General features: G+C 40.6%; 3 protein-coding genes across 3 annotated transcripts; all 3 read left to right on the top strand.

Annotated features, from left to right (window-relative positions):
* Positions 1-5,735: 5,735 nt before the first annotated feature.
* Positions 5,736-7,398, top strand: LY79DRAFT_698142 (cytochrome P450; the record flags this gene model as incomplete). Its single annotated transcript, XM_060564874.1, has 5 exons — positions 5,736-5,804; positions 5,858-6,134; positions 6,193-6,326; positions 6,354-6,433; positions 6,471-7,398. The coding sequence occupies 5 exons, from the start codon at positions 5,736-5,738 to the stop codon at positions 7,396-7,398; spliced, it is 1,488 nt and encodes a 495-aa protein (XP_060408772.1).
* Positions 7,399-7,724: 326 nt separating this feature from the next.
* On the top strand, positions 7,725-9,297 carry LY79DRAFT_698133 (ergosterol biosynthesis ERG4/ERG24 family protein; the record flags this gene model as incomplete). The annotated part of the gene is made up of 3 exons (XM_060564873.1): positions 7,725-8,415; positions 8,454-8,568; positions 8,625-9,297. The coding sequence occupies exons 1-3, from the start codon at positions 7,740-7,742 to the stop codon at positions 9,295-9,297; spliced, it is 1,464 nt and encodes a 487-aa protein (XP_060408771.1). The 5' UTR covers positions 7,725-7,739.
* A 1,945-nt stretch (positions 9,298-11,242) lies between these two features.
* On the top strand, positions 11,243-12,267 carry LY79DRAFT_583903 (uncharacterized protein; the record flags this gene model as incomplete). Its single annotated transcript, XM_060560365.1, has 2 exons — positions 11,243-11,642; positions 11,933-12,267. The coding sequence occupies 2 exons, from the start codon at positions 11,243-11,245 to the stop codon at positions 12,265-12,267; spliced, it is 735 nt and encodes a 244-aa protein (XP_060408770.1).
* Between the last annotated feature and the right edge of the window lie 1,461 nt (positions 12,268-13,728).

The raw sequence follows: 13,728 nt of genomic DNA, 5'->3' as shown, positions 1-13,728 counted from the left end.
AGTAACTTATTAGTTATTTAAGGGCATACACTAAAAACAAGGAGAGTTAGGATAAGGCTATCTAGGCTAGTAGTATTATTAATTATTTTAATAGTAAGTTAAAGAGTAACTTTAGGTTTAGCGCTAGTTTTTTTATAAATAATCTTATAGGTGTAGTAAAGAGGTATATAATAGTGCTTAACTTTACTAATACTATAATAGGCTTTAATAAGTACTTTTTTTACTTTAATAGATAACCTATAGGTAGTATATTTAAACTTACTAAAGTAAAAATTTAGGCTAGTGTTAGTTATTATTTAATTAGGTAAGCTAAGATATATATTAATCTAGTATATTTATAGTGCCTCTTATATATACTTTATAGTAATAGATTATAAGAATCTTACTATATTAAACGCTATTACTATATTAACTATATAAAGTACTAGTTTATTACTATTAAGGTATATTATATTAATAAAGATCTTATAGTTAAACTTATTATTATTATATAGTATAAATTTAAAGTAACTAGGGGCTTTAGAGTATAGTTAGTAGTAGTAGTAGTACTTATTAATAGCTTTAATTAATAAAAGGGAAGTGTTTTCTTTAGTATATTTAAGTAACTTATAAAGTTACTAAATAGATAGGTAGCTAAATTACTAGTAGATTTAGTATAATTTACTGTTTATTAGGTGTTACCTAGTAATACTTTTCTTTAGTAGTTATAGAAGTATTTATAGGTAGCTAAATTAGTAGACAATAGGTATAATATTATTACCCTAGATTAGCTAGTTAGTAAAGTTATTAAATTTTATACTATAATAGTCTATATCCCTTAAGTAAAAGAGAAATAAGGTATTAGTAGTTATTATATAAAAAACAAGGTTACTAAGTAGTATAAGTATATTAATTACCCCTAGGGATTTAAAGTAATTACTACTACTAAAGTAAATACTTACTTTACTTACTTAGGTAGTATTTATAAGTATCTTTTTACCTAAGTAGTACTAAAGGGTAAAGTATTACTTATAGCTAGTAGTTAATTTCTTAGCTATACTAGTATTAGGTATAATACTATAAAAAGTTACTACTAAATAGCGCTTATTAAGTATAAATATTTTATTAGTTTTTATAGTCTTACTAGGTAATAGCTTCTCTAGTAGGTTCTTATAAGTAAGTATATAGGTAGTTACCTAGTTATATAACTTAGAGAATATAGTTAGGCTATTAATTAATAGTTATATAAAGAAAGTAGTAAATATAAAGAATACTATATCTATATAGTTATTATTATTACTAAAAGGTTATTCTTTACTATTACTTACTTCTTAAAGATAACTTATATTATAACCTTTATAGTTAAGAAGAAAGTAGTTAAAGGTAGCTAGTAAAGCTTATATAAAGTAAGTGCTTTTATACTAGTTAAATAAGGATTACTACTCTTCTTTAGTGTACTTAGTTAATTAATAACTAGGCTTACTATAGATAAAGTACTTCTTAGTTAATTTATTACTATACTAGTTTTTATTATAGTAGTTACTTTATAAAGAACCTTATGTTTACTATAGATTAGTGTAATTATTATAGCTACTATTATACTTATAGTTAACCTAAAATTACTTATCTTTTATAGTAGATTTATCTATAAGGTATTATATAGGTAGCTTATAGTAAAGTAAAGTATTTACTACTTTATTATATAGTTATATATAAAGGCTATAGAATATAGCTAGTAGGTTAAGAAGAGCTATAGTACACTTAGGTATACTATAGTAATAGGTAATAAAGCACTTATAATAATCCTTATCCTTAGGTAAGCTATTATAAGTAGTTATTTTAACTAGTTTAGTAACCTTTTTAATAAGTAACTTAAGGATCTTAAGCTTATTCTTACTATAGTTTTTATAAGTAATTAAGTTAAATAATATATAGTAAAGCTTAGTAATATAGGCTAAGTGTACTTTATTACCTTTAAATTATTCTTTAAGCTTTACTATTAGAGCGTTAAAATTACCTACTTATTAGTAAAAGGTAAAAGTATAATACTCTTGTAGTTTACCTTAAAGTATTACTTAAATTACTACTCTATAGTAGTCTTATATTATATCTACCTAGACATAAAGGTTATAGAATAGTAGTAATTTTAAGTTAATAGTCTTATATTAGCTACTAGTGTACTTTATAGCCTAGTTATTAGAGTATATCTTTCTAAGGTTATTTATTTACTTTAGTATTAGTCTTAATATTACTATTAACGTTACTATAGTTAATAAGAGCTCCTATAGTTATATAGTAGTTATTATATATAGGCTATTAATTTTAGCTATTATATAGGGTTTTAGTGTTAACGTAGGCAGTAGTAAGGTAAAAGTTAGGTTATTATAGAAGGTTTAGTAGCTAGTTATTAGTAATAGGTATACTTTAACTATTTTTACTCTATATATAATTATTTTATAGCCTTTAATATTTTTAATAAAGTTAAGGTCTTTAAGGCGTTCTCTAAAGTTATATAATAACCTCTTAATAATAGTAATTATTTTATTAGTCTAGTAGGTACCTTTCTCTTGTTAAAGAGTATTAAATATATATTAAGTAATTAATAGGTATTTACTATAGTTAACCTATACTTTATAGTTAACAAGGAAGTTATATAGACTTATTAAGACCTTTAGGTTAATAGCCTTAAAGTTATTAATAAGCTAGTTAATAAGGTCTTCTTATATATAGTAAAGTAATTTACTACTAAGGTAGTTATTATACTTAGATTTACTAAGGTAAAATATAATAATAGTGTTAAGTATAAGGGACTATTACTTCTTTATAAGGTTAGTTAGTAACCTTATAATATAATCCTTCCCTTATTAGTATAAAAGAATATACTATATAAAGGCAAAAGGTATAGTAATAATATTATTTATTACTACTATCTTCTTTACTACGTTAAGTAGTATATTATATTTACTATAAATCTTCTTTTCTTGTTACCTTATAGGTAAAGGTGTAGTAACCTAAGAGCCTTACTTACTTATAAGCTTATTTTATTTATTTATTTTAGCTTAGGTTTTTTACTTATAGGTGTAGTATTATTTATTATTATTCTCTATTAGCCTAATAACCTCTTAAATATAGGCGTTTCTTTTAATAGACTAAAAGGCGTATACGTTTATTAGAGAGATTACTACTAGTAGTATAAACAACTAAGGAAAAATATACTCTTGTAGGTAAATAACTTAGAGAAAAATAATAGGCTATTATATTAGCTACTTATTAACACTGTTAGTTAGTAAAAGAAGGGGAAATAATAGGCTATTATATTAGTAACTTATTAACGCTGTTAGTTAGTAAAAGGAGTATATATATAGGAAAAAGAAGTTAGTAAGCTAAAGAGCTTATAATAAATAGGATATAGTAAATAATTACTAGTTAGCTATAGGTATATAAAGTAAGAGGTTTTTTATAGTTAAGAGTACTTCTCTAAAGGTAATAAAGCTTATATAATAGATATAAATTAATAAGGTTTCTACTAGTTAAAGGGACTAGTTATAGATCTATTAATTAACCTATTATAATAGGTAATTAGTATAATATTATAGTAAGGGTATTTATAGAGGCATTTTTTAGTCTTTGCCTACTCTAGGCATATAAATAATTAACTAGTAATAATTACCTCTTCTTATAGTCCTTACTAATCTATAGTTTAGATAATAAAGTTAACCTATATAGTTAATAGTAAAGTTAACTACTAATTAGTGTTAGTAATACTAAAGGATAGGTTAATATAGTTAACTATATATATTAGTAGTAATTAATAAATAATAGAGGTAACTGTAGTTCTTTATTATACATAAAGAAAAGAAGAATAATTATTATAGGTTAGTTAGTTAAATAACTAACTTATTGCTTATAAATCCTTAGAGAATCTATAGCTGAATATCTAAGGATTTGCTAGCAATAAGTTATTAGGGTTAACCTAATAACTCTAATATTTATCTATAATAGTTAACATTGCAACAGTAACTTTATTACTACCCTTAATACTATAGTTAAAGAGGCTTTTACTACTACCTATATTATAAAAGGTTTTAAGAAGGTAAATATATAGCCTATATATAATAATATTATACTTAGTTAACTAGTTAAGAAAATATAATAAAGTAATAAGGATATACTATTATATTTTATTTATTATTTACTATATAATAACTACTTTAATAAGGTAATTCTTACTATTAACTATATAAAAGAGAAATATAGTAGTATATAAAGTAGTCCTTTAAAGAGGGGATTTAAAGTAGTAAAGTAAGTAATTTATAAAAGATCTTTTACTTATAAGTACTAGTAGTAACACCTTAAGGACTAAAATACTAGACTAGAAATATAGTAATAAAAAAGCTAGTACTAGTAAGCTATTAAACTATAATACTCCTTTATAACTAGTATTATTATTATAAATATAAAGAAAATATATAATAAGTAAGTTATAAAGGTAATATAAGTAGAAATATAGTACTAATAAGTAGTAGTAAAAAGAATACCCTATAAGTAAAAAAAAGAAGTCTAGTAGTAATATAGTACTACTAAGTATTAAGAGGTAAATAGATAAATAAAGTAATTAACCTTTAAATAGTAGCTAGTCTATACTAGAAAAGATTAATTATATATTTTATTTAACCCTTTAGATCTATAATAATATAATAATAATACTAAAAGTAAAAAGAAATTTACTATTAACTTTAACTTAGCTCTTTTACTATAGTATATACTTAACTAATTTAAGTATATAATAAGACCTCTTAGTTAAGGTAATATTAATTAAGCATTAGTTAATATAGCTATAGAGGTAGTAAGGCTAAAATTTAACCCTAAGATCTTTATAGATATTAATAACCTTATTAACAAGGACATTAATTTAGTTATATTAAGTAAAAAATTAGTTAGTATACCTAAGAGTAATAATAATAATAATAGTTATATATTATTACTATTATTACTAATAATACTAGTAGCTAGCCTTTTAATATTATAAGGTCCTTTATAATATAAGTTATAATATTATACTATAAAAGATAAAATAAATAGCTAAAGGGCTATAAAGGTTATACTATAAAATTACTTATTTATACCTTTATTAATATAAATAAAAAAGGACTAGTAATATATAGTAAATAATAATAAAAGTAATACCTATATTATAGTAGTAATATAAATTTATAGTTATTATATAAAAAAAGAAAAAAAAGTACTATTATAAAGCCCTTAATTAAGGCTATTAATTAATACTACTCTTATTATTATATAACGTTATAGGCATTATTGCTTTAAGAAATAAAAAGTTAACTATACTATATAATGTACACAAAAGTGAGGGTATTTGTGATAGGGGTTAGTAACCCCTTTTTTAGAGTAGCAACCCCATTTTTTCGCCCCCTCCGTGAGGAGGGGGTATTTAGCTCACAGCGCTGACTAAGTTGCCCCCGGGTATAGGGTGTAAAGTACTCAGTGATTCGCTGCCTCACTAAATGTAACTCAATAACAGATGTAAATAACCAGGCTTATATCTGGTGCAAAATCGACACCATAGATTACAGCCATTAATTAATACCTTATATCGCTTATGACAACACGTATGTAGTTCCCCACGTGGCTGTACCTATTACGAGCTTGGCGCTAAAAATCAACAGTGTTGTATGTCCATCGGACGAGTCGTTCCTCTCGGGTCAACATTTCAAGGGTATTGTGCGAACGCATCACCAATGCCTCGTTTCGGCACCACGGCACCCAGCTTCCCAGACTTCCTTGGATTGTCTCTAATAATATATGCCGTCCGGCTCAGGTGTCGCCCTCCTACTCGCTATTTTCTTTCTGGATACAACAGAAATCAAACTTGGTGTTGGATCCTCGCGAGCCACCACTCTTCAAATCAAGGATTCCAATCATCGGCCATATAGTGCGAATGTGGCGCGATGGAGGCGGCTACTACGTGGATATCTATCGTCGTTTGGGCACCAAAACCCACCCTGTGACGCTGAGTATCTTGGGCCAGAAGTTCTACTTTCTTTTGTCACCTTCCATTGTCCAGGCAGCTTTTCGAAACAGATACCTCACATCAGAACGGTTCAATGTCCAGGCCGCCACCGGTGTAGTTGGTCTCAGTGCCCGGGGCAAGCATCTACTCGAGCATAGCAATCTGCTTCAGGCCACTGGCGGTAGGACCGGAACCGTTGCGCAACATGACGTCAACGGCACTTAGGACTTTATCAGCAGATCTCAACGAGCTTGCTGCTTCTAGCTGTAAGGCTGGAAAGGGGCCGATAGACCTCTACCGTTTCCTACGTGACAGGCTCGTCCTGGCTACCACTGACGGGCTCTAGGGCACCAAAACGAATCCGGTACGCATTAAAACTGAACTTGTACAGGACGTTTGCTATGTGAAGTCTTCATTTTTTTCGTCGTAACGATATTGGGAAATTGACTGAACACCATGCAAGGACTTTCGACGAGGCTATGTTCATCCTCTTGTTCAACATCGCCCCCACATTCACTGCACCAGCAGGCCACAAAGCCCGCGGTCGTTTGCAAGAAGTTCTCATCGAATCCTTCCAAAAATATCCGGATGATTCGAGCTTCCCAGACGACGCTGCAGAACTCACGCGCATGCGCGCACGTCTTCTGAGGATGTACGGAGTGACTGACGTTGACGTTGGTAATATGGAAATCGGCATGTTCAACGCCGCCGTCGCAAATACCGCGCCAATTCTCTTTTGGATGGTCGTCAGTATCTTTTCCAGGCCCAAAGTTCTTGCTAATCCGCGTGCGGAGGTCGAAAAGCTGGTCGAGGTCACCGATTGGACGGCCACCCTGTGCGCCTCCCAGCTGACGGATCGCAACCTCTGCCCTTACGTGGCGGCCGTGAACTACGAGGTCATGCGGCTCTGCGACTCTGCGACCGGAACGCGTTTCGTAGATGAGGACATCACCCTGCCCGACGGTACGCTCCTGAAATCTGGAGCGTTAGTCGATATGCCCTCGGCGGTTGCGCATCGAATGGAGGAGACTTGGGGATCGCATGATCCCGAAGACTTCAACCCGGAACGGTCGCTCCGCCGTGTATCCGAAAATCGTAATCCGAGAGAACTCATAGTTTCGGAACCCTTAGCGCAGAGAAAGGCGTTCTGGCCGTTTGGTGGCGGCAAACATCTCTGTCCTGGTCGGAACTTTGCCTTCGCCGAGAACATCATATTCCTTGCGGCATTAGCTGTCGGGTTTGAAGTGAAGGGTCTTGATGTCGACACGATACCCCAATGCGGTTATGCTAACCTGGCCGGGCAGAGCGTGCCGAAACCGAAGCAACCTGCCAACGTGACATTTCGACAGAGAAATGACTGGGAAAATGTTAAATGGCGACTGATTGCATAAATTAGGATTTCTTAATACGAACTACGTATCCGTAGTATGTACAGAGTACAGTAGATTACAGAACAGGGCTAAGTTCACCCTAGTCATCCCGCTCTACAGCGAACCCTGGCACACTCGTAATTTAATTTGTCAAAGCTTACTTGATGCTTCCCTGTAGGATGAACTCTAAACGATACATGATTTGATTCCTTAGGTTTTAGTAGAATTCAATAAACTCTAATCGTTCAAACAGAAAGATAGAGTATCGAGTATAACCAGTATACATGACCTCAAGATCAAGCTCTACTAACCACCGTACACACCATATCGCGTTCTCTTCAACGACCAAATACTACGCAAAGATGAGGATCGAAGAAGGCCCGAAAGTCATACAGACGTCGCTTCGGAATACAGCAGCTCAGAAACGGCACGAGAAAGCTTCCTTCTCCGGTCTGCCTTCTGACGCCTTGCAACCGAGCAAAGGTACGACCTGGGGGCGATCCGGCAGCAATCGATCATGGCTGCGATCTTTCCTGTCAGCAACACCACTCTGGCTCGGTCCATTGGTAGCAGTGTCGTTTGAGATTTCTCTTCGCCACTTCAATGGTTCGCTGGCGATGGTCCTTACAGCGTACCGAGAGCAAGGGATTCTGCCTGTCTTGTATACATACGGACCGCGATGGAGCTTGAAAACTCTGATGGCTTACACCTGCTGGATTGTGCTCCAAGCAATCCTGTATGTTGGCCTGCCGGGGCCGAATCATCAAGGACAACAAACTCCTGCAGGACACCTTCTCACCTACCGAGTAAACGGGCTTCGTGCTTGGATTCTCACCTACTCGTTGCTTTCTGTACTATGGGTGGCAGGAGTAATTGATGTGGCGGTTGTGGCGGAAGACTGGTCTGGGTGGTTCGTCGCAATGAATCTGTTTGGGCTCCTTGCATCAGCGATGGCTTTTGTCAAAGCACATGTTGCGCCGACTCATTCCGGTGATCGCAAGTTTACAGGTAACGCATTCCTCACTACCAGTGGCCTCGGTGACCCTTTTGAGAGATGCAATGCTAAATGATGAAAGACTCTACTGCCTATGATTTTTACATGGGAATTGAGCTGAACCCAAGGCTCGGCGAGGACTTCGACCTGAAGCTCTTCACCAATGGACGAGCAGGCATGATGACTTGGACTCTGATGTGCGTGGAAGACCAGACAACTAAGTGGAACGAAAATTTTGCTGACCAAGCCAAAGAGATATTTCCAACCTTGCTTTACAACATCGCAACGGAACTTTGTCAGCGAGCCTCGTCCTTGTCACGATTCTCCATAGCATTTACATTGTTGACTTTTTTGCAAACGAATCTTGGTACCTCCGGACGATAGACATCACTCATGATCATTATGGGTTTTACTTGGCCTGGGGCTGTTTTACGTGGCTTCCGGCCATGTATACGCTTCAGGCCCAATATCTGGGGCGGTATCCGACGAGGCCCTCGCCAGCCTACATGGCCGTCACTCTCTCATTGGGTCTTTTGGGATACTATATCTTCCGTCGCGTAAACGCTCAGAAGGATTTATGTCGAAGAACCAATGGAGACTGCCTAATTTGGGGTGAGCCCGCGCGGTTCATCATCGCGCCCTACAGGACCTCGGATGGGACGCTGCACAAAAGTCTCCTCCTTTGCAACGGCTGGTGGGGTGTTTCACGCCACGCGAACTACACTGGAGATCTTTTATTGAGTTTCTCCATGTGCGCTGTGGTCGGTACGACTACGCTGCTGGTTTGGTTTTACGCCATCTTCATGACCGGATTGCTGCTCCATAGGTGTTTACGAGACGAGGAGCGATGTCTGGCAAAATATGGTTCGTCTTGGGACGAATACTGCCGAAGAGTCCCATGGCGGCTGATCCCAGGTATTTGGTGACGGGGAAATCAATAGAACCCATGCTTAGAGTATGATTACCCCACCCTGTATTTATAGCACGCCTACTTTTACACCATCAAAAGATATATTAGACCTAGACATTGTATACCTAAGTTATGTATTTAACCTATGCTTAATTTTCTATTAAAATATGGGATATTAGTATTATAGCCATCGCGCGCCGCCTTATTCACTCACCCAACTACGCTGGTGGTTCCGTTGGACTCAGAGATGTCGCCAACCTGGCTGCTACCTCTCGCGTCTGGCGCGCCCTCGTCACACCGCTGTTGTACGCCGAAGTGGTTCTCTCCGATTACATCTTGTACGCGGCAACCTGGCATACATCTATTGGGGTTCAGACAAGGAAAGAGAGTGAGTCGTCCCCCCCAAGTAATCTACCCAACCAATTCTACCCTTTGCCACAGATGATCTGACCATCCGCACAGCTTCTTACTGCCCGAGAAAGATAGCATCCTCGTGTCAGCCGCCCTCGAGGGCCACCTGGACCTCCTCCAACGTCTTGTGGACCACGCCCCCATCCTGGGCCTCACAGAATTGAACATCACACGCGACAGTCTGCTCTCGACCGAGTTCTTTGTCAGCTGGCGATGCTTGAGCGGCTCGCACCACATGCCGCAGCACGGAGGTCCATCTACGGGCGGGGTCCCTCGTGCGACACTTGTTCACGCTGCCGTCCTCGGTGGAAACGATGGAGTGGATTGCTGGCGACCTCGAGGCGCGGGGCATCCGCCGTGACGGACCGCTTCACGACTGGCCCGATGACTCTGGGCGATCCGGCTTCCACCACGCATGTCTCGCCGACAAGTCGTCACAAGACAATACAGAGGCCTCTCGTCTCATCCAAGCCCTCGTGGCACTCGGAGCCCTTCTTGAGACGGGTGATGAGAAGGAGATATCTCGACGACTAGAAGCGGAGATGGATCGAGTGGTGCGCTACTGTGCCGCTTGGGGATGGCCTTCGCGAGAGGCTGACTCTGACTGGGCATGGGCGTCAAGACTGAGGCATGGGGGGGGGTCGTGATCAGGGAGCTTTGGGCTTCAAGGGCTCGGCCAGTAGAGTACGTCATGGCGCGGAAGAATTATCGCATGGCAACAGCAATGTCGTATGCGGGGGTGCGCCTTTGAGGACAAGAAACAGACTGGGCGGCATCCGCAAGGAACACTTGGTGGACGGGGGTTTGGAGGTCTCTGGAACGAGTGTCTGTCTGTATGTGTGTGTGTTTTATTTGGTTTATGGGAAACTTTCTTCCGGGTGACAAAGGTTGCAAGCAGAGATAGAAGGAGATGCAGAGGAAGGAAGGGAAAGAAAGTATGGGAGAAGGATTGGAAGGAGCACATTTTGCACCTGGTGGGTGGTTAGGCACCTAAGGCAGGTAGATGTAGGTAGGTAATTAGGTAACTTGGGGTTTGAAAGGAGGAAGGTACAGACAGACCTGAACCTACCTCACTCGATCTGGTTCTGTTCTCGTCGTCCTCCTCTTGGCTTCTCCTTGTGTCCTAGTCAAGTCTCGATTGTTGTGTTGTGTCTTGTGTTTGTGTCTTGTGGTCGTCTTGTTGTTTCGTTTTATAGTCTATAGGCATTGGGTAATGGATCCCCAAGGCCCGCCTCCCCCTCCGCCTCCCCCTCCGCCTCCTCCTCCTCCCCAGCAAAACACCCACCGGGTACGTCTTCTGTCTGAACACAGAGTCAATGTAGCGACTAGAAGTAACTAAGACAGCATTTAGACTCTGCTGCAGTCCTTCCCCTTCACCTCAGAGCCAACAAGAGAGGCCTACAATCCATGGGTTACGGCCCACGCACCAACCCGCAGAGACCTCCGCATCCAGACCGCATTCGTGTCGCACCATCTCTCGTAGCAGTCTGCCAACTGTGATATAGAGGTCGACTCCCAGGGACGCGCCCCCAGCGCCGCCGACCGCCGTCATGCCCGCAACCTCGCTTCGCTCAGGGTACTCTGGCAGACTGACGTCTGGTGGCCCGCCCGCTCTCCCCCGACCACAATGCCGCCGACCGCGAAGCTGTGCGCCGCCATGCTGTCTCTTCTCAAAGAGTTTCAGAAGCATGCGCCCAACCAGTCTCTTTGGGACCTCTGGGCTAACGCCCCCCGGTCAGCAGCCAGGTTTCCTCACCGCCGCCATCCTTGCTGTCCCTAACGGCAGAGGCCGTTTCCACGGCGATGTTGTTTACCAGGCTCTTCGTGACCTGAAGACCCATTTCGGCGTCCTTATCCCCCCGCCCCCGCCTCCGCCCGCCCCAGTCCCGGTCCCAGTCCCAGCCCCAGCCACAGTCCCAGCCACAGTCCCAGTCCCGGTCCAGGACCAAGGTCAAGACCAAGGGCGAGGAGAAGCACAAGGACAAGGACAGGAAGAAGAAGAAGAAGAAGAAAAGGAGCCAGAGGGCCAAAGAGCCGCCAACAAGGACGACTTTGACTCGTCTACAGCCTCCAGCCACATCATCGACGCCTTCCTCGAGGACCTCGGCCCCCCCCCTTTCCCCCCTTGCTCCACTTCCTCCCCCTCCCCCTCGCCTGACCCCGTCGCCTCCCCCGCCATGCTACGACTCGGACTCGTGCTCTGAAGTGAGCACAGACGGCATCATCTCTGACTACCTCAGTCGTCCGGGAAGTTCCCGCTGCCCCTGCCACCGCCAAGCACCGCCTCCGCCGTCTCGCGGCCCTCGAGGCCAAGTTTCGGGAGCAGTGCCGCGAGGACGAGAGGAAGAAGAAGGAGGAGAGCAAGAAGCGTGCCCGCGAGGCCAGAACCGCCAAGTTACTTGTGCGTCCATCCAAGAAGGCCAAGATGGCAAAGACGCTGGCCAAGGCCATGGTGGAAGCATTCTCGGACACGGTCGAGGACGACTTTGCCGGGGACATTCCTGCCCAACGGCTCGAAGCCATGCAAAGGAGCCTGCGGGCCATGAACGAGAAGAAGCTCAAGGAGCTGTTGTGACGCGGGTGGTTGTTCTTTTGCTTTTGTTTATCTTATCTTTGTTGTTTCTCTTTGTTTTCATTGTTGAGGTGTTTTTCTTTCTTTTTTCTTTCTTTTTTCTTTCTTTTTTCTTCCTTTTTTCTTCCTTTTTTTTTCTTTTTTTTCTGATTGCTGATGCTTGTGCTTGAGTCCTCGGTTTCGTTGTTAGCTGACCTTTAGACTTGTGTCGAAGACGCCTTAACTATCGACGTGTGAGGGTAGTGCAGCACAATGAAATCCGTATCTTTGAGTGGGTCACCCTTGTGGGGCCCAGGCGCCAGAGAAATCCGGTACGGGGCCGCGCGTGATGCAAAAAAAAAATTTACAAGAAGACACCTTGGTTAACTACAGTACTAGGTCACAAGTCTAGCAATACCAATGAGAACAACCAAATTGGGAGTTGGAGAGGGGCTCAAGCTCAAGTGTGGCGGCGCCACATCTCTCGTAGGCACGCACGCTATACAAATACATCATACCCCCCTCTTTCCAAGTTTTGATAAGCATGTTTTTGTTCAAGAACTGCACGTGTATTCGCACTGTGTAGCGCCACCGTGAAGAGAGAAAAGAGGCAACAAAGTAAAGTACAGTAAAGTACGTACACAAGTCCAAAATGACATCCCTTCCCGTCCCGTTCCAGGACGTCCTTACACTGGTTGGGTCCGCACTCTGGCTGGCCAGACCAGAGCACACACCCACCCATTGTAGAAAATAAAAATACACAGTGACGAACCCACCAAAGTCCCTCTCCAAGCCTCCCCCCGCTTTGCTCTCCTTCCTGTCCCCGTATCTCCCGCCACACGCTCACACCCCATCCTGAAGCCAGCTCGCTGTTTAGCAAGCGGCAAGTCAAAGTAGAGAAGGATGGATGGGGTGGGTGGTGATTGAGCGGCGCATTGGCATTTCTGCTGCGCAAGTCTGTCATCCGCCCTGCAACGGCCGTGGGGCCTGCGTGCAAGATGACAAGGTGGGTTTTTTTATTCTTTATTTTTTTTTTAATTTTTTTGAGTTGTTGTTTTGTTTAGCGGGAGAGACGGGGAAGATTTGGGTTGTGTGGTTGTGTGGTTGTGTGGTGGCTTTGCAGCCGGCCCTGCAACGGCTGGTTGGGCCTGCGGGCAAAAGAGTTTGTTTCTTTGTTCTGGGAAAGAGAGATCCCGGAGGCAGTTGTGGAAGGCAGGCAGGCAATTGTGGCCCGTGGAAGAGAGAGGAGAGAGAGTCTTGCAGTCGCTGTTGTCCAATGCAGTACTGTGTAGGTGGTGGCTGTGGAGTGTGGCACCACAGTGGGTTGATTGTTGAGCGTGTGGTACTGTAGTGTAGGTACACGTGGAGTTGCTCCTCCCCCTTTCCCCCAGATCAGTAAGTGCAGGCGTCCCCGCAAAAGCTAAAAACTGTGGAAGAGAGAGAGAAGTTTTGTGGTAGTGCAGCCAGCTCTTGTTGTGGTGGTTA

Source organism: Colletotrichum navitas (genome assembly GCF_030913465.1).
Source record: "Colletotrichum navitas strain CBS 125086 chromosome Unknown LY79scaffold_99, whole genome shotgun sequence".
In the NCBI taxonomy this organism is placed as follows: domain Eukaryota; kingdom Fungi; phylum Ascomycota; class Sordariomycetes; order Glomerellales; family Glomerellaceae; genus Colletotrichum; species Colletotrichum navitas.
Note: the sequence above shows the minus strand (reverse complement) of the source record. Positions and strands in the feature narration are given on the sequence as shown.